This window comes from Pleurodeles waltl, chromosome 12 (assembly GCF_031143425.1).
Source record: "Pleurodeles waltl isolate 20211129_DDA chromosome 12, aPleWal1.hap1.20221129, whole genome shotgun sequence".
NCBI lineage: Eukaryota > Metazoa > Chordata > Amphibia > Caudata > Salamandridae > Pleurodeles > Pleurodeles waltl.
The window spans coordinates 215197533-215218559 of record NC_090451.1 but is presented as its reverse complement, the minus strand read 5'-3'; the positions used below and the strand labels follow the sequence as shown (position 1 = coordinate 215218559).

The 21027-nt window shown below is 43.9% G+C and overlaps 1 protein-coding gene across 1 annotated transcript in view; it reads left to right on the top strand.

The window, feature by feature from the left end:
- Positions 1 to 426: 426 nt before the first annotated feature.
- FANCA (FA complementation group A) overlaps positions 427 to 21027 on the top strand; it is a 701003-nt gene continuing 680402 nt past the window's right edge. Inside the window, exons 1-2 of the mRNA XM_069217268.1 lie at positions 427 to 580; positions 17936 to 18051. Of these exons, the coding sequence (XP_069073369.1) occupies positions 520 to 580; positions 17936 to 18051 (177 nt within the window). The 5' untranslated portion in view covers positions 427 to 519. The remainder of the gene's footprint in view (positions 581 to 17935; positions 18052 to 21027) is intronic.

Below are 21027 nucleotides of genomic sequence, written 5' to 3'. Positions count from 1 at the left end.
TGTGAAGAGTGGCTGCTATAGTTTAATAAACACTAAAAAAGGACAATGAATGCGTCGTCTTTAGCGGTATTCTCAACCAATTATACAGGCACCCATGATGGACTAGTGATATGTAACGCTACCCTACCACGGCCCTACAAAAAAAGTAGATTTTATGATAAAGACTTTGTAAAACAAACTTTTTTTTCAAGAGTGGAATAATGCAATGGTGCTCGAACATAAATGTATTAAGTAAATATTGTATTGAGAATTTTAAGTTGCTATCTAAATTGAGTAAAATAAAAAAAGCTTGATTGTTATTTTCATTGTTGTCCAATGGTCTGTTTCATTATTTAAGCAAAATAACTCAAATTTATATTTTCAGTGTGACTCCGACACCATTACGCATTGGATGATTGTCTTTCTTCAGTGTCTTTGCCCGTCTCGGGTGTTTCGGAAAAAATGCCTGCCTGTATTCGCTGTCAGGTTTAGCGCGGGGACATCTGTGCCACTTTCAAAATAGCTAAACCCGAACAGGGCATGTCTGGAATAATGGGACCTGCTGTGAGGGAGCAGCGGAAATCGCTGTCTGAGGTGTTGGGTGGGTTTTTAAATCCTTGGAATGTCATGATAGACTTGTGCATGTCTATTTAGAAAAAGTTTACTCTTCTCGGGAGAGGAAGGTGCTTGTTAACTCAATCGTTTGCTGCTCCCCCTCCCCACAACCCTGCCTAATGTACTTTTCATTCTTTGTACACCTCCACCCCGAAGCTCCTCAAGCGCTTCTATTGCTCTTCCCCTCATCTCACTGGGCTTTTTTTTTTATCCCCGCCGTTTATTGTTGCTTCCCTGCCAGACAGATTTCACTTTCCCTATTTCTCGTGTTGCTCCAGCCCCTTTCTCGGTCTCTTCCTCTGCTGCAGACTTGCCTCATATACGTCTCTCGTCCTCTGACTGTTTCTCCTTAATCCTGAGTACTGGCTCTCCCTCTCGCTCCAGTCTTTACCTTTGTCTGTCGGTGACTCTTGCTGCTAAGTTGCATTCCGGCGGTGGGCTTCTGTTGCACTGGAGACTTGACACATGTCTGTCCCGCCCCCTATTCCTTCCCCCACTAGGTTACCACATGACTCCATATCATTGAGCATACCATGAGCCAGCCTTTGGCCTTTCTTTTAGTAATCTCTATTTTTACAATGTTAGTTGAACTGGGTCAGTTGAATAGAATCAAGACTACAACTCCCGGAATGCATCCATTGTTAAGAGAGCAGATCTGAAAAACAGTATCCAGTGTATGTATGACCAGTCATGTGCGTGAACCAGATACGATTTGTTGGTGTTTGAGTGCCTCGAGGTTGAATATATAGCTTAAATTGTTAAATCCTTCTTGTCAAGCCTGGTTTCCGGTCCTCGAAGGATCGAGGTAGTTTTGTTTAGTCATGATCATTGTATCTAGTAAGGCTCATTTTAATTTTCCATTGTTGGAAGTTGGTCTGTAGATCAGAAGGAAGGGGCAAGCACAATTAACAATGCTTATTGATATTTAATAGATATTACATTTTATATAGTATCTCCAGGTATTGCATTTTATATAGTATCCCTTGTATTAACATGATCTATACCAGCATTTGCATAGCTTCCCGCCCACTGCTTGGGCCTGATCTTCTCCATATGTTTATGCATAAAGTGATTCATTTCAATCTAGTAGGTCTCCAACGTGGCTTGGGTGAAATGTATTGCTATAGGACTAAACATGCTTAATGTGTTTAAAAAGCAGGGTTGTGGCTGTCAGAGGAAGTATATTCTACATAAATCGGTGTTTGGTCGAAAAAATTTAATGTGTAAACACTTTCTCTTATTTATGTAGAGTACTTTATTATGACTTGAAAACAACGGATCAGATTAATCAGTATGTTGGTAAGGCCTTGGCCCATCTGGCAGGGGAAGGTTTAAGTTCCTTTTATAACCTTCCTTGGGGCGCCCGTCACCGTCCAAGCACTGCAACTAGAATTGGACTGCTTCTTTGCTATAAACCCTAGGATGTATGATTCACTATGGCTATCACCTGATCCATTCTACAAAGGACATTTTTGATGTAACTTTTTTTTTTTTTATTGTATATCACTTACACATACCCACCTGCATCCAACGGCCGGTGTGGAGAGGCGCAATGCAACAGTGAACAAACGTAAACCAAACCCCAACATAGTAACCCAGAAGACTCCATCCTTTCCCATTCTAAATTGTCCTAGATTTGTCAACTCAGTCTAAGACCTATGCTGTACACAGGGCCACCGATCCTGAGTGCGAAACTGCCCCACCCACCCACAAAGTCTCTTAGATGCGAGATGAGTCATTTGGTGCTCACAAGGGTCCCGGAGTGCTCCACCCGTGTTCTGCAAAATATTCAGCTATCTTGGGCACTTAAACTCCCTAAAGTCTTTGGTCAGGAATGATATAAAAGTGCCCCAAATGTATCAAGTTGATCAAGCTTGTTGTCTAGGGCACTAACATTTTCTCCATCCCATATAGATCTCATAGTTTGTTCAACCAAGATCTGGGCTCGTGTCTAAACCCCACAAAGCTGTGATGATTTGTTCAGCTGCGCATTAGGCCAAAGCTATGGCCCTCCTGTGGGATTTAAGGGCAAAGTTTGTCTGTCAAAGGGGAGGCATAATTATATAAGTGGGGAATAGAAGCTAGTCAGGCTCAAATTGTATTAATGCATGCCAAAACCACTTAGTTGTGGGGTATTGCCACAGTGGATGGGCAAGTGTGCATGATCCCCCTACACTTCTGCCAACAGTTCTCTGATCTAGCAGGGTTTCATGTGCGTATTAATGCTGGGGTGAGTACCGGCAGTGCACACCTTTTTGCGTTGCTTCCTTACTGACTGTGCGTTTTTGCTGTGGTGCGGGCTCTGTGGAAAACTGCTCAATTCCTCCTTCAAGAAAGTGAAGCCCAACTACCCCATCTAATTTGTTAGAGGGGATCCCAGCTGAGGGCTACCCCTAGGGAAGTTGCAGATATAAGATACCAGGTGCCTGTTATCCTTTCTGGTTATCAAATGAGGTAAGGTGTCTCCTATCGTGGGGCATGACCCCCCCCAATGCCTTACATACCAGTACCTCAGTATATATATTTTTAAGTACCCCATAGTTTGCCTTGGTTTGTTTGAAGGATTGTATCCTTGCCATGTCATACAGGCATAAAGGTCCCCAATTCGTTCATAGGTAGGCATGAAATCTCGGTTCCCTATAATATAATCGGCGTTAGTGGTGATGGGGACTAATTGAGACCCCTCTTGTCAGTTACTCTGTCCCTGGCCTGTATTATGGATCTAGTGACCAGGGAGGATTAAATCCCCACATCATCTTTTTTACACAGTGGTGGTAATTTCAATATGTGCATTCCAGTGATATGCTGGTCTGTAAAGCACCAGTGCTTCTTAGGTTTCCTTGTGTTGCATTCCGCAATATATCTAAATTGGGCTGCGAGGTAAAAGTTGTTAAGATTTGGCATTCCCAGGCTTCCTACAGGCTTCCTATTTCTTGGGGCAGGTAGGTGAATTTCCTCACTGTGCAAAGCTTCTTGCCCTCCCATACAGAATTCTTCATTAGTTTCTGCATCTTGTCCAGGATTTTCAGGGGGAGGGAGACTACAATCTGAGATTCTAAAGAATTTTGGGTAAAAGGGTCTTCTTGATCGCTGATATTCTGCCTAGCCAGGAGAGGCCTGACATATTCCACAGCTGCGAGCCCCTTCAAGTCTGGGTAAGCAGGTCAGTATGATTAAGGGATGCTGTGTTGTCCAGATAGGGGTGGATTTTATCTTATTTTGTTGGGCTTATTGCTTCACCCAAGACAGTGGGAAAAGTTGTAGTGTGTCCACTGTGTCTTTCAGGGTAGATACATTCAATATATGCAATTTCCGGGGATTAATTTTAAAGCATGACATTCCCCCAAAGAGGTCAAGCTGTGTCATCAAGGCTGTGATCGACCGTAGCGGCTCATACAGCATAACCATGAAGTCACTGGTGTCTAACACCAGGTTATCTTCATGCCTACCTATTGACAACACCCTAATCTTGGGATTAGACCTAATTTTCCTAACAAAGGATTCCCTATAAAGCGCAAATAAGAGGAGACAAGGGGCACCCCTACCTATCTTGTGCTTTTCTGTACTGTGAATGGGTCAGCTAGCACACCATTGAACCTAATCCTAGCCGAGGCATGAGAATAACCACTCAAGATACATGATCTGAATTTGGAGCATAGTCCCATATTGCCTAGGATAATTTGTAAGAAGGGCCAGTGTATATGATTGAACACCTTCCCTGTGTCAGTTGGTAATAAGCGGACTAGTTTTCTTGTGCAGGAAATGATATATAAGGTATGTAGGATTTGTTGTTTGTTGTCACCACATCCTCACTCTAGGTTTAATTCAGACTAATCTGGGTCTATTAGCCCTTGCATGAAATGGGTGAGGAGTTAATCCAGTATTCCTGTGAAAACTCAAAGCTTTGATTTTGAGAAGAGAAATAGGCTGATATGAGGAGCACAAAGAGGGATCCTTCTTGACAGTCTGTATCACTTTTATAACAACTTCCTTCATGGAGGTGGGCCTTGAACATGAATCCCCAGATCTAGAGTCAGCAGCTCTCCCCATTTGGCCACATTTCCTCTGTTTTAGAAAATGCCTTAAGCATAGATATTTTTTTTAATGCACTCTCACTCACACTCGCATCTCATTACTTATCACACTCTATCGGGATCCATTGACCTTCTACAACCAGAGGTAGATCATTATCGCACTGCGCTAGGGGTATTCAACTCTGCCAACACCATGGTACCTTGAGGAACCTTTTAAATTTTGAATTTGAGCAGATTAATTTGTAGCCCTGCATTCTTGGGCACTTGAATTGTGATGCTTTAAGAATGCTCAGCACTGCATTTCTAAACTGATTGCCACACTGTATTAAGGTGGTGCCACTGTTGTGTGGACATTGACAGCTTCACAAATGTACTCATAGCAAATGTCTCAATTTGTCGGTCCTGAACTTTTAACAGACATCACATTGTATTCTGGGACTTGGAATTCTGCTATTAACGTTGCATCTATAAACCCTAAAACCTGAGCAGTAAAGTGCAGTTGGGTAAAAAAGATAAGATTAGCTGAAGGTATCACACATATATGAGACACCCTCACCCTGCATCGTTGAATTTTGTTGGTACGTGAAGGTCTTTAGGCATGCTTTCACCTCCATACCATGTGTATGGTGGGAGCACTCCTCTCACAGGCACCTTTCACTACACCTTGCATTGAATGTTTAACGCCTGGGGTGTTTGGCAATGTTGGCATGTTAGAAAAGGGGGTTGAGGTATCAAAGGGCTTTACCCATGTTATGTTTCTGTGGATAACTGTGATATTACAAATTGGCCAATATTGCTGACAGACAGCCATTACACCAATCAAAGTATTAAACACTGCCAAAATATAAAATATGATTTTAATTTTCCCACATTCTTTACAGTGTATAAAATAACTAAATCAAACGTCAAACATGTTTCTAAACGCTGCACGTTTAATCTAAACACACAAAACTGGAGAAAACAAAAGAAAGAAGAAAAAGTATTTTATTGATATTCATAAACAACAAAACTCAAGCAGAATAATCGTAGACCTGTCATTTGTACTGATACTTTATATAATAAAGTTACATTGTATTGGCCCCTTCATGACAAAATAAAAATCACCCATTCTATCGCACCTTCCTTTCTTAGAATTACATGTTAGTATGTAGTTGTATAGGTGTTACCAGTGGTTATATGTTTGTACTGAGGAGGGCTGTTTCACTTTTGGTGGAGTGTTTCTTTTAATCAGTTATAGGTTTAAAACTAAAATCTGATCTTCTAAAAATAAATAATTATTTACATATGCACAGTGCTTTTTGCTACAGACTGCTACCTTGAAACATTATAAATACAAAAGTCACTATTCTTCATTGCTCCAACCAAGATTCAGTTCTGTGACTTTCTGGTTGCACACAGACATCTGCACTTATCACATTAGCAGAGGTTTCATATTGTAGAAAGGGTACTTTTTACGCTATTGAATTTATTTTTCATTTAAGGTTCATGCATTTTTTATATGCAGTTGCCAGAAGGTGAAAAGGTAACATAAAAGTTAACTGAATATGTTGTTCGATTTAGCCTTATCTTTGACCCTGCCTCCCCACTCACTGACTGTGCCCTACCACACTCAGGATGATATTTCCACCCTTTTTATGCACTTTATCTGCACCATATAAATTAAGACAGCTTGTAAACATGGCAAATAAACAAAGTTCAGTTTCAAGGCCATCTCAATATGCAGGTCATTGCAGATGCATTTGCGCCACCCGTGGAATGCAGGCATGGACCCCCCAGAACCCTTAGTTTGAAGGCATCTGCACTGGGCTAATAAGGGCTGGTCTTTGGCATGTCATCAGGACATCAGCTGAACCTGCTCTTAAATCCGAGCTGAAATGGCGATGCATAATCTGTCCCAGCAGCAACTAGAGTGCTGTCATTCACACATATGCACTCCACTAAAGATGTCGCCCACCTCGGAATGTATAGGTCCTCCTGAGGCAGCTAATTTGGGAAATACTCCTGACCGGTCAGCTGGCAAAAAACACAAAAAACAGCTAAAACAGCTGAAAGCTGCTTCCAGTATTTAAAATTAGGCTTCTACCCAGATGCTCCTAAATGACCAGCTGATTGCTTAGATGTGGCAGAAAAATTCAAGGGTTACGATCAAAATTAAAAATCCATGATCAGACCAGCTAAATAGGATTTCCTAATTAAAATTAAAAAAAGTCAAACATCTAAAAACAGACATTTGAATAGGATTCTCCACAGACTTACTTGTCCTGTGGGGGATACATAGTACTTGCTATTAAATCTGCGCTGAGGTGGTCTCACATAATCCATCCTAGTAGCACCTACAGCTGTGCTGTTCACACCCACTCAGGTTGGAGCTCATTTCTGAATGCATCGGTCCTCTTAAACAAGCCGACTTGGAAAATCAGGCTGAAGGGTTTACTGACCAAACAACTAAAAACAACTAAAACAGCTGAAAGTTTCTCCCAGTGAGGGCTGCAATCTAAATTGAATACCAAAGACTGGATCAACAAAATAGGCTCTCTAAATTAAATTAAATAGAAACCGTTCTAAAAAGAGACAGTCGAGTAGGATTCCCCACCAGCTCATTTGTGTAGCAAATACGCAAAGGAAAGGGCTAAACCCATTACCATGCTAAATGCTATTCTGATGTCTTGAGTTGGGCACAAATTTCCTGGGGTGATGGCTGCATTATTTGGGAGCTTAGTTCAACTCCAAATGTTTAAGAACAGTAAAGAATAATTTAATCTAGGCAGGGGTGGTTTACTTGTATTGCACCAATTTTCATTCCCAGAATGGTCTTCCAATGTAGAACTATGACGTTAGCAGCACCATTTCCTATATTTATACAGCGGAACACTGGAATTTGTGACCAGTTGCAAACTCCCAGGGGAAATCACATCTCACACGTGGATGAGCCTATTGTACAGAACAGGAACAGGCTAAAACTTTGACCATGTCAAATGAATGTGGGTGTGACATGGTTTCTGTTTTGGGCCATTTCTTACATAAATATACATCAGCACCATGTTATCAGAAGTGTGGGAATTTATGATAGGATTTGCCACTAGCAACAAATTTCAGTCATTGATAGTATGTAATTACGAGGAAAACGTATATGTCTGCAATAGTTTCATGTCAGGCTTTCAAGACATCTGGATGTTCATATGTGGTGCACACGTTGCTTGAATTCCTAAGGTTTGGTACTTTTCAAAGGTAGCTGGGGTTTTTATAGGGTTGCCTGGGTGGCAGACAAGCTACAGCCCAAACCCTGCTAATCCTAAATTGATTCGCAAAAAGCAGCAAAAACAGACTGTGCATGATGGTGATTTTGCCTGGATTCCTCTCATGTATGTTATGCCCGCCCAGACATGTGGCGCCATTTATACCAGAAGGAGTGTGTGAATGCATGTTGAAATAACATTTGCAGTAAGTTCTGATGTTCACTGAGCTGTAAATGTGAGGAAATAACTATTTTCTTCAAATATTGGATGTTGTTAGCTGTATAGGGAGTTTGTGAAATACTCGCAGTGCACACCTCCTTACATTCTCCTGTCTCTTTAATTTTTAAAAATGTTTGGAGTTTATAGTTTTATCGTGATGTGGGGCAAACTCAGGATCAAATCCTGCAGACATTCTTTTTGAAAAATCTTAGTTCCAAACTGTATTCAAAATCTATACACATGGATATGTAGTTTTATACGTTCCACTCCTCTGAGGTATGGCTCCTGTAGGAAAGTGCAGGTATGGCCAATGAAGTCACCAACATCTAGGAATAATGACACTAAGTGGGGGTTAACCCAAAGTCACTAAATTGACCAGAGCTCAACCTCTCCTGATAGCCATGACACAGAGCAGACAGGCGTACTAAGGACAATATGTAAAGTATTTATGCAGTACCAAAGGAGTAATAAAGTCAGTACACCAAACAATAAAAAACACTAACCTAATAAGAGAAAAATAGACTAACATTTAATAAAGAAAATGACACCAAAAGGACAGAAATCCAAAACAGGGAACCAGAGAGATGATTTAAAAAAAAAACTTTTATGCAAAAATAGCAGCAAAAAGCACTAAGTGTGAAGGGGGCGTGGCCGGCAGCCGATGAGGCTGCAAGCTTAGTGCGGAGCTCCGGGGCTGAACCGGGGCCCGGCCGGCATATCAACCGCACTGAATCCAACAATTTAACAGCAGACCACCGTGGGTCCTTCCGGAGTTCGGCTAATCCTAGATGTGCTACATTTTCTTGAGTATTACACCCTATTAGAGGAGAGTTTTGTGAAACTCTCGGTCGGCCGGAGAAAGTTGCGTGAAAACAAAATGGCGACCGCGTCCTACGCGGCACCCATGGAAGGCCAGAGAACGAGAGGAAACCCCTGAGCAAACGCAGCAACCGGAACCTGAAGCCGGGTCCAAAAAAGTGCAACAGAGAACCTGGTGAGTGAAGAAGGGCGTGCACAAAAGAGAGCAGTGCAGCGCCGCCGGAGAATGGGGAGAGCGTGGAGGGCCCCAGTCGGAGTGGGGGTATGGAAAAGAAAAGAAATAGATGATCCCCGAGACCGGTCTGACACAGGGGAAGACCCGACGAACCACCGCCGCATTTCCAATCTGAACTGAGCGAAGATCACCCATCACTGGCTAGTAGAGGCGGGGGTAAAACCTGAACTGTCCCATCGAAGGACCACTAACAACCGCAAGCAAAGCGGGGACCCCACATTTCAAGAATAGGACCCACGAACCACTACTCCCGCATTACTCAGCAGATAAAGAAGGGTCAGAGGAGCTGGAATAAAATACCCCCGCTTCGGAACCTGAGCGATAAAGAACCTGAGACTCTACACACCGGGGCGAACCCACGACTCGGGGGTCCTCTCACCTGACTCACCGCTCTGATTCAGAACCTCGTGCTAGCTTCACCGAGAAACAAACACATTAACGAGAGGTGAGACACAGCAGCATGTCCCGGACGCGGCCCTCAGATCCTTCCCTGAAAGTTGGAGCCAACCCCCCGGAGGCACACTAGATAACCAACGAGTCAATGCAAAGGGAGTAATCATTAACAGCAAAGGGTCCACATTGAAAGATCCCAAACAGCTATAAACGCCCGATACACCCCAACCTGCACCACGAAATCAGACCCCGAATTAACATCCCAAACAGATCGCGCAGGGGGGCGCAGAGTGAAAGGCAGAGAAGACCCGAACACTCCTCCTATCGACGATAGAAACTTGGGATCAGTGGTGATTGGATGGGGAAAAAGACAGGCAACCAGAGCTGAAACCGCTAAGCCAAACCCCTGCACTGAAAAATTTGCACAACCCGTCCACTTTATCCATTGCACAATTCCAACCATGGGGAAACCCAAGAAGAGAGTTGACCAGGCCCAAACGGAATGTACATATGTACATCAATCCACCCAGTCCTCCAGGCAGAACTCCTCACACGACCCTACCTCTCAGGAAGCAACGTTGGACACGATACTCCTGGGTATCAAAGAATCCCAGGAAGCACTCGAGGGGAAAATCGACCACCTCTCATCTGAACTCTCACTACTCAGAGACGATCACTGCAAATTGAAAGAAAAAGTGGACGCAAGTGAAAAATCGTTAACTAATATCGACCTCAAGCAACAAACTGCATCTAAAGAAATGGTACATTTGACTTCCCGAATTAAGACATTGGAAACCAGAGCGGAGGATGCCGAAAACCATGCACGTAGGAATAACCTTAGACTTATTGGAATACCAGAAGGCATGGAATCCTCAACAACCAGCATTGAGGCCTTTCTGGAGGAGTGGATTAGAACTAGTATGGAACCAGAGGGCCTGACGGCATACTCCGGAATCGAAAAAGCTCATAGGATCCCCAACAAAGCACCGCCCCCAGGAGCTAGACCGCGCACAATCATAGCGAAACTTTTGCACTACAAAGACCGAGACCACATCCTCGCCCAGTCAAGATAACTAGGCGAAATACTATGCAACAACCAACGGGTCAGGATCTTCCCGGACTTCACGAGAGAGACACAGATGCAGAGGGCTTCCTTCAACGGACATAAACGCACTCTAAGAGACAATGGGATTAAATATGCAATGCTCTTCCCTGCCAAGCTCAGAATAGAACACAAAGGTAAAAGAAGTTTTTTCTCATCACCACAACTGGTGGAGGAATGGCTAGAGTCAATGAACCTGACTCCATCGACGATGCCCTCCGGCCCACTCAATAACCCGAAGAAGAAGCGCAGTAGATCATCTGATCAGTTCACGGAGGCGGCTCCCCCTAAGCACCAATCCTTACGGGAAATGCGAGATGCAGTAGAAGCGGCAGCGGCCCTCAGCAAGGGTCCTAACCCTAGACACCGAACATCGAGCAACTTGTCAGATCCTGACTCCAGCGGAGGGGGTACCTCTGTATCCTCTCGAGACACGACCACAAGCCTACCTAGATTAACTCCAGGAACATCTGAAGAAATCATCTGACGCCAACTAGAGTGGGTTCTAGGATCCGTGAGTACTTAAGAGAAAAACGTATAAACCCGGTTAGGATCCTTACCCAGCAATCGGTCCGGGACAATAATCGTTGATTTTTGGGTTAAAAGAGCGCATTACTCTGATCCTGTCAATCTGAGGCCGAACCCCGGGAAGGGCTCGGGGCGCGCACTCTCGGTCCCTTCCACGCCACCCTCCTATAGGATTATAGAACTGAATGCTACCAGTTTGGACGGGAAAAGTTTCTGTAACCGGTCCTGGGGAGTGGTAGTTGGGATTTCTGATTTTTCAATTAGTTATAAGGGTACTTCGTGCACTGAGACCTAAAATGAAAGACACATCTAGTCCCAAACTTTTACTAGAAAGTTGTAGCGAAAAAACACCCCTAAAACACACCTACATTCTTCACCTACAACTAATGAACCAAATCCATGACTTCAAATTACAAGCTAATAACCTGGAATGTTAGGGTGTTAAATAATATAGCTAAGCGATATAAGGTACACAACTTCATCAAACGCAGAGGGGCACATATTGCTATTTTACAAGAAACCCATTTGATAGAGCAGGAAGTGGCAGCGCTACGGAAAAGGTGGAGAGGCCAAATATTTGCGAGAGGAGTACTAGTTTGGATACGCCCGGGCATCCCTTTTCAAGCATTACATACATACATAGATAAAGAAGGAAGATATGTAGTCATTTCGGGCAGGCTGGATGGGAAAGAAATAACCATTGGAGGCCTCTTTGCCCCGAACCAAGACCAGAAGAAATTTTTTGACAAAATGTCTGGGGAGCTAAGTCCGATTCTGGCGAATCCAAATATTATAGGAGGTGACTTTAACTGCATTTCTGATATTACGATGGACAGATCACACCCCCCCCTTTCACAGACTCAATCGATAAAAGCAGCCAAGGCCCTTTCAGAATGGCAACAAGGCTGGCAAATCAGAGACTGCCGGAGACACCTCTACCCACATAATAGAGAATATTCCTTTTATTCTGCGGTTCATGATCTACACGTAAGATTAGACGCAATACTAGTCTCACTGGAGCTGCAACCCGTTGTAACCTCAGCTGAATACCTGAGCTGTACCATATCAGATCACAACCCCCTATTAATATCAATTAATTGGCATAAAGAAAAACCAGTAATACCCTCTTGGAGACTCAGTACGGAAATATTAGAGGACGAGGCCTTTAAACATCACCACCTCAATAGTATCAACAATTATTTTAAAATAAATGCAGGAACTGCATCCTCTAGAGCAATCGAATGGGAAACCTTTAAAATAGTAACTAGGGGTAATTGTATTGGGGAAAGTATCGGAGTGCGCAGATCTATCGAAACAGAGCTTAATAAATTAGAAAACTCCCTAAGAGATATTGAGTGCAAGTTCCCCTCTAACCCTGAACTGTCCTCCCTTTTGAGGGAAACTAAAACGAAAATAATAGAGGAGAACATTAGACTTTCTCGCTTCAACTATAAACAATACTTAAGTAGACAGCATGCGAAAGGAGATAAAGCAAGCGCTCTTCTGGCTTGGCTAGCTAAACCCTCCAAACACCAAACTATTATACTTGAAATAGTGATAGATCTAGGGATCAGAGTACTTAGCCAAAAATAAATTAATAATTGCTTTTTTGAATACTACTCCTCTCTATACGCCCCACCTCCCGAAACAATTAATGGTACCCAAATCGCGGAACTGGAGTCACTGAGACTCCCTAGATTGGAAGCTAGAGAAAGTACAATCCTAGCAGCCCCTATATTGATTGTAGAAATCAAAACTGCAATACAAAGCATGGCAAAGGGTAAAGTACCAGGAGCAGACGGCCTCCCAACAGAGTTCTATCAGCTATATCAGGACACATTAGCACCCAGACTTTGCACACTATACACAGAAGCCTGGCAAAATAACAAATTACTGCAATCCACTAATGAGGCCATAATGATTCGCTTATTAAAACCAGACAAACCTGCTACCGATGTCCGCTCATACCGCCCGCTCTCAATGCTGAATTTAGACTATAAAATATTAAGTAGAGTACTAGCTAATAGACGTCTACCACACATGACCTCTTTGATTCACCAGGATCAATCGGGATTTATTCCACTGCGCAGCACAGCACTAAACATCAGGCGAGTAATATCACTTCTTCATTCCCTACCTGGCACCTTACCACAAGCTGCTATAATCTCGATAGACATCGAAAAAGCCTTTGACAGCCTGAGATGGGATTATCTAGAGCAAGTCATGCTAAAACTTGGACTGGGAGAGGGCTTCGTCCGCTGGACGAAATTGCTATACACAAACCCCACAGCAAGAGTACGTACGGGCAATACCTTCTCTGAGCCATTCATGGTGGGAAGAGGGACTAGACAAGGCTGCCCACTCTTCCCTCTTTTATTCGCAATCGCAGTGGAACCCCTGGCACAAACTGCAAGATCCAAAGGTCACTTTGAAGGCATCTCAATTAACAATTGGACACACCACATCACGCTATATGCCGATGACATGCTACTATTTCTTAAAAACTTGGTGGCGGATCTCCCTGGGGTGATAGAAATGCTAGACAATTTCGGCTCGGCCTCGGGATTTAGGATTAATTGGAGAAAATCCTCTATTTTCCCAACCTCCAAAGACACCCCAAAACCTCCTGACACTAAGGGCTTACCCTGGGCCTCATCCACCTTCAAATATATTGGAGTCAATATCTATCATTCAGTAGAAGATTTACTAGAAGGGAACATACAAAGCGCAATCAGGGGAATTAAAGCTAGCATGCAATTCTGGAGCACCTTACCCCTTACAGTCGCTGGAAGAATTGCACTGATCAAAATGATAGTACTGCCCAGGCTTCTATACTACTTCTCCACGCTACCCCTAATAATTCCCAACTCGATATTTAAAAGTGCTGAATCTTTAAGTGCAAGCTTCATTTGGGGTCCCAGTAGACACAGAATAGCACTTCGGACCCTCCAAAGACCTACCTCGGAAGGGGGACTAGACTGATTAATAAAACCCAAATCGCTGCTGACTTACAAATACCATTAACATGCCCATTAAGCAAAATCCTGCAAATAATACTGATCCCCAGAAAACAGAAAGAACCGCTTCGTATAGAATGGGAATCCATCAGACACTGCTGGGAACAGTACCTCAAACGCTCCCGTTTAAAAACACCTTATGCTCCTGAAATCCCTTTGGAGGCTCTGAATTGCTCCCCAAATAAACAAATCTTCAAACATATTAACAAATTGACCCCGTTCAACATCACGAAAATAGGTGAGCTGTATGGTAATGGGAAACTTCGTCCCTATGTGGAGCTACAGGAACAATTTGATCTCCCTCCTGGATTGTTTCTCACACACACTGCCATTGTAAGAAGCATTAAAAAAATATGGGGCAAGGGAAACTGTGAACCCCCAGCACACAAAGGATGCGAACTCCTATGCTCAATGGGCGAGCAACGGAGGTTAATCTCTGGTATATACAAACTCTTGCAAGGTGACACCCGCACTCCGCTAAATAAACTCAAGATAAAATGGCAAAATTACCTTGACATGATATTAGAAGACAGTCAACGGGACAGAATTACATCCCACATCTACACTATCTCTAGAAATGCAAGATTTAAATTGATAAACTTGTACATTTTCCACAGAGCTTACCTAACTCCTAAAAGGATAACCAAAATATATAATACAAATAAATCTGATTGCCCACGTTGCTCCAATCCAGCAGCAGACATAATACATATGTTTTTGAATGCACCCTTATTAGCGCATACTGGTCGGAAGTATTCGGGAAGCTAGCTAGCTGCACTGATAGAACGCTATCACCTAGCCCGATAGCAGCAATCCTGGGGGACTTCCCACGCCCATTGATACATAAGATGTCAAACAAATTCATAGACCTAGCTTTGATATTAGCGAGGAGAGAAATAACATTACATTGGAAGGACCCAGGTGGCCCACTAATAATTAGATGGCTAGGTGCACTGGTAAAATGGGCTGAAATAGAGAGCACAGTATTAATGAAAGAAGCATCCCGAGGCTAAAGACCCAGAGAGAGTGTTTCGCAATGGGACTTACTGCTTGAAAACCTAAAACCAACCGATGCCACCTCCTCGGATGGAGACAACTCTTTATCGAATTCAGACTCCGAACACGACACTACAACTACTTAATAACAATGCCGGAGCATTTACCTACCGTGAGACTTTTGAGACTTTTTCATCATAAGAAATATATTGAAGGACTCAGTGCACGATGGAGGGTGGGAGGGTTCAAGTTACCGGGGAATTTCACAAAGTGTTTTGATTCATGTTATCCCCTTTATAAAAGTAATAAAAGATATATATATATAAAAAAAATAAAAAAAAAAGCATTAAGTGCCAGTAATGGTGTATGAAAGTAGTAGACTGGGACCTAGGTATGATTTTAGGCTCACTGTGATGGAGCGGATACCCCAAGTGGGTTCAGCCTGAGCAAAGATTTTACCTTATGATTTAGTGGAACTCGAAATCCTCTGGGACAAGTCTGAAGTTGTATCTGTTGAAGGAGCATTGAAATGGGACACCTTTGCTGCAGGTTTCCCCTGTCGGCTCTGGGGATTTTGGAAGTCCTAACTTTGAAGGGTTCCTGGAGCGAGCAGCCCCTCTGGATCAATGTTAAGGCTCCAGGAGCTCCGGGAGAAAACTTTGTTGCCAGGACTCCCGTCAGCATAGTCCACCAGCAACATCCATTCCAAGTCCAGTTGGTACTGTTCAGCTGGTCACTTCAGGAAAAAGGTCCATTGCAGCTTGTTGTGTCCTTGTAGCCACATGGAGGTCAGCCCACTGACCCGTGGAGTCCACTTCTTTGTCCTGGGTACAGGAGGAAGTAGATCCAGTCCTTCAGAATTCCTCTCAGGTCAAAACAAGAAGGGGCCAGTTATCTCTGTTTTTCTGCAGGTCCAGAATGTGTTCTCAGGAGGGTGCCCTAGAGTGCCCCATTTATGGTTGGCAGTAGCCTGGGAGTGGGTGTGACGCCTGGCTCCTTCCTGACCAGTGGAGTAAAAGTTCCCAGGGGCAACCCTTCCCACTTTTGCAGTAGTTGCTGTTTGCCCTACTGTAAACAATCCGACAATGCACTTTACTCCTAAATGTCGAGATAGAGAAACCTTTCCTCCCTTATGCAGACAGAGCCTGTGTGCCCACCCAAAGGTGTGGCTAGGGACATGGGAAGTCTCCTCCTCTCTAGTCAATCAAAACCAGTTCTAGGGGTTGCTCCATTTCCACTGAATTTTGTGCCAGATAGGCTGGGGGCGCAATAGGTTGTTTTTTTCAGGTCACACTTTGCATTCACTTGTGAAAGGGCAGGCCCCTCTACGAGTTAATGAGGTTCCTGGGTCTTCTCTAACTGGCCTAACTGCAAGGGGAAGAAAACCATTTCCCCACACCCAGCCATTGTTTCTGCAGTGGGAGCAGCTTTCATACCTCATTAAGGCCAGCCACTAGCTATCAGTAGGCTAATGTTAATTAGTCACCTGGAGGTTGAGGCAGGTAAAAGGTAACTTTCTAAACTTTTTCTAAATATTTATTAAAAATCCAGCTTCACCAATTGGGACGTTGAATTACTATTTTTACAGGTTCCTGTCAAGGTTACCGATTAAAGTTTATAATCTTGACTTTGATATTTTCTAGAATCCAGCCGCCGCTCTGCAATGACTTTCATAACCTGGGTACATTTTGTAAACAATATACTAGGGATTTGTAGGCAAGAGAAGTATGTCAGGCAGGGATAGGCCAAGTCAACAAATGATTGAAGGAGCAGCACTTTACCCATTTTTAGCAGGTTTAACTGTGCACAGAGTTTGAAGCCCAGCCAAAAGCGCATCCAGAAAAGTGAAAAATCTGGGGTGACTGTGCAGAAAAGTCAGATGCCCTACAGCCACCCATACATGTGGCCTTATTTTGAGAGGGTGATTTGTAAGATAGCTGTTGGGCACTAAGGGACCAGCCATTGGGTCTTGGTTCACAACGCCTGTAAATTCCAGAGATGTAGACAGTAAAATATTCCTTGAAATAATATATTCTGCTAACTTCCATAGGGTGCAAGGTGGGAGGCAGTTCCTTCTGCCTGCTCCCCCAGTGGAGTAAAACTGAAGGTGGTGGGTAGAGGCCACAGAAAGCCATGGGGGTTGGTGATAACACTCCTGATCAGCTCCCCTTTAGAGCGATACCCTCCTTCCCAAAGGAATCCGGCTCTAGGATTGCAGCAGAACTGCAGCTGTTGAGCAGGAGTAATTTTGGGAGGTCATTGGTGCTCTTTCTGGTCTTCTATCATGTCCCTGCTCGCAGTTACAGAGCACATTTTTTTTCCAGAAGGGTACTGCAGGAAAGGGGAGAGTCTTGTTAAGTCATTCTTGTGCATGTAAATTTTGTCTTCGGGTTACAGTGACTTAAAGCTAATAATACTCTTCCTTGTTTCTATGATGACCATGTTTTCCCTTTGATGTATATTAAGACTACAGCTGTCAGTAAGAAAGCTGTGGTACTGTGCTGTCTTTTTAAGTTAAAAACATTACTGCAAGCATATTGCCACATTTAGGTATTGGCATGTGTTCTTTATTTATTTGTATTTGTGTAGCAGATGCTTCCAATTAAAAAAGTTGCTTTCCAAGGTCAGATGTGTCTGCTTTGCCAGTGCTTATCTTCTTGAGGGATGCATAAGTATATCATACACTGGAGAATGATGCATGTTATGTATTTAGAAAAATATTCTTTTTCCGATCTTGACTAATAATGTTTTGTGTACTTTAGAGGGCAGAGCCAGCAAGCGGAAGATTGAAGGTGTTAGCGACACACCCCGGAGGCTTCAGGAATCTGCTGTCTACTTGCTGAGCAGTCACCAGGACCTGAGTGACCTACTGGATGAGGTGAGGATTGTTCTCTCACCGCCGCTTTCCCTATTGCGCTGCTACCCCTGCAGCCAAACAGACCTCTACTCAACATATAGGCATGCGTCCTTCCTGCAGAAAACCAGAAGCTGTGAGATGTTTATAAACTATTTTTTGCCCAAGCTTCACAGTAGAGGGTGGTTTCTCTATTTAGCTATGGCTCCCCACAACAGATGGCCAAGGAAGTAGTAAAGTTTTTGTTTCATAAAAAGCCATGAAGAATTAACATAACTTGAGAATCTTCCCTCAACTTGCTTAATTCAACATGTCCTGGAATCGTAACTACATGATTTTATCTTATTTTTCTTGTTTCCGACTATTCTAGCATTGGAAGCCAGCACATAGTGTGTTTTTTGGTGTATCTTAAATAGGATGATTTTAGAACGGCATCTCTTTCACATAATACCACACAGTACACACTAGCAAAAACTTAACGCACACGTTGTAACACAGCACTGATTTACTGTGTATTCTAGTATCATGTGCTCATAACAGCACTGTTTATCAAGGCAGATCGACACTGCCCTACAAGAGGACACATTCATATGTAAACACAAGTATACGTACAGCACACATCCCACTTAAAAAGTTGACTAGCGATTAGGACACCAACAGATGCCTAAGGCACACCTGCCAGGAATGGTTAGTGACCAAGAATACATGTAAGGGACTTGGTAAAGTTGTCATCTATTGTCTGTCAGTCTCGCAACACATTAGATCTGACACATTCATCTAAGAGAGCGAAGTACAGTCTGATCGACTCTAACTGCACGTTTCCTTGAACATAATCCGACTCCTGTTTGCAAAAGAAATCCCAGTACTGTTTGGAAGGTCATCTTTCAACCACCAGAGAGCTGAAATGCCATAGCAGTTGCAAATTGTGCACTGTATGAATGTAAAATAATTACAAGTTAGAATGAGTATTAGGTGCTCTTGTTGCTTGAGTGACGTTTCTCTGGGAGAGGCAGAATCGAGTACAAATTTGCTAGCTATCATAAAGGAAAGTTTTCAATTTTATTGAGACACGAAAGCGAGGATTATGCTGTACCTTCATCGCTCTTGGATTAATAGCATCCACAGAAAGACATTGTTGATTTCAAATGAACACCAAGGAAGGTAGAAATAAGGAACAATCATATAACATCCAATCACTATTCAGTCCATCAAATTAAAGTCCCTTGTCACTGTTAATTCTACCTCTTTCTTCGTGCGACGATTAATATCATCTGAGTTTTCTACACTTGTTAAGAGAAATCATTATTTTTCGAGACAAATAGGTGGTCATTCTGACCCTGGCGGTCTTTGACCGCCAGGGCGGAGGACCGCGGGAGCACCGCCGACAGGCCGGCGGTGCTCCAATGGGGATTCCGACCGCGGCGGTAAAGCCGCGGTCGGACCGGCACCACTGGCGGGGTCCCGCCAGTGTACCGCCGCCCCATTGAATCCTCCGCGGCGGCGCAGCTTGCTGCACCGCCGCGGGGATTCCGACCCCCCCTACCGCCATCCAGATCCCGGCGGTCGGACCGCCGGGATCCGGATGGCGGTAGGGGGGGGTCGCGGGGCCCCTGGGGGCCCCTGCAGTGCCCATGCCACTGGCATGGGCATTGCAGGGGCCCCCGTAAGAGGGCCCCTACATGTATTTCACTGTCTGCTGCCCAGACAGTGAAATACGCGACGGGTGCAACTGCACCCGTCGCACAGCTTCCACTCCGCCGGCTCGATTCCGAGCCGGCTTCATCGTGGAAGCCTCTTTCCCGCTGGGCTGGCGGGCGGTCTGAAGGCGACCGCCCGCCAGCCCAGCGGGAAAGTCAGAATTACCGCCGCGGTCTTTCGACCGTGGAACGGTAATCTGACGGCGGGACTTTGGCGGGCGGCCTCCGCCGCCCGCCAAGGTCAGAATGAGGGCCATAGTGTATAAATAGGAATACCACCTAATGTCGATATCAGCAATTATTGAGCTAAGAACATAACACCCAATGTTGACATTACCACTGATCAGCTACCAACATATATCATCAGTTATTAAACCATCATGAAAGGTTTGTAACAAGGAAAAAAAACTGAAACTTTACTTACTCTGGATGAACTATCACCTGCCAGAAGCAACCCAAAGCTGTGGGTGGGACTTACTGGTCTCCGATCAGTGGGTGAGAATAATCCTCGCCTCTGTGTCCTTTATAGTATTGAAAACCTTCCTTTACGATAGCTAGGACATTTTAGATTCTGTGTCCGGACCAGAGGCGAGGGTTATGCTAGTTTTAAAGCTTACTTATCACCAATGAAGCTGTATCCAATACTGTCTTAAAATAGAAGGTTTTAAAGATGGAATCAGAAGAACAGCCGGTGGCATTGATAATATCCTCCAGACGAGCACCCAGCCCAAAGCATTTGAGTCCATAGCACCTCTTGGAGAATTTGCACCAAAAATACGTGTATTGATACCTGCTTCCTGCATCACCCATCTGACCCAAAGGGCTATGGTTGGAGGAGTAACCACCTTAAAAGTCTTTCTGAGGGAGATAAGGAGTTGTCTCTCACCTCGGGTCTCAATTCGTATGTCATTGCCTGAAAGGCCTTAATGCATCGTACAACACAAAGTTTTGGATGATCAGGAAAGAGTGGATAAGTAATTATCCTGGAGTGTGCCCTTGTGCGCTTTGATATACGAAACATAACCCCTTCTGGGGTAGAAACTCTTCCTATAATTATCAGAGCCCGGATGTCCGAGACTCTGTGGCAGGAAACCAAGCAAAGTATCATAGGCAACTTACCGGAAAGCTCTTTCCTTGAGAGGTATTTATCACTCTGCCATGAGAGAAAAAGGTTAATCATTCGGTTAACATCCCATAAGGGCCGAGGAACAGATAAGCAAATGCCCCTCAACAATTTCCGCACTAGCTTATATTCCTCAACTGGTAAACCTTCAAAAGGGTGATTCCTGGCTGACATTGCTGA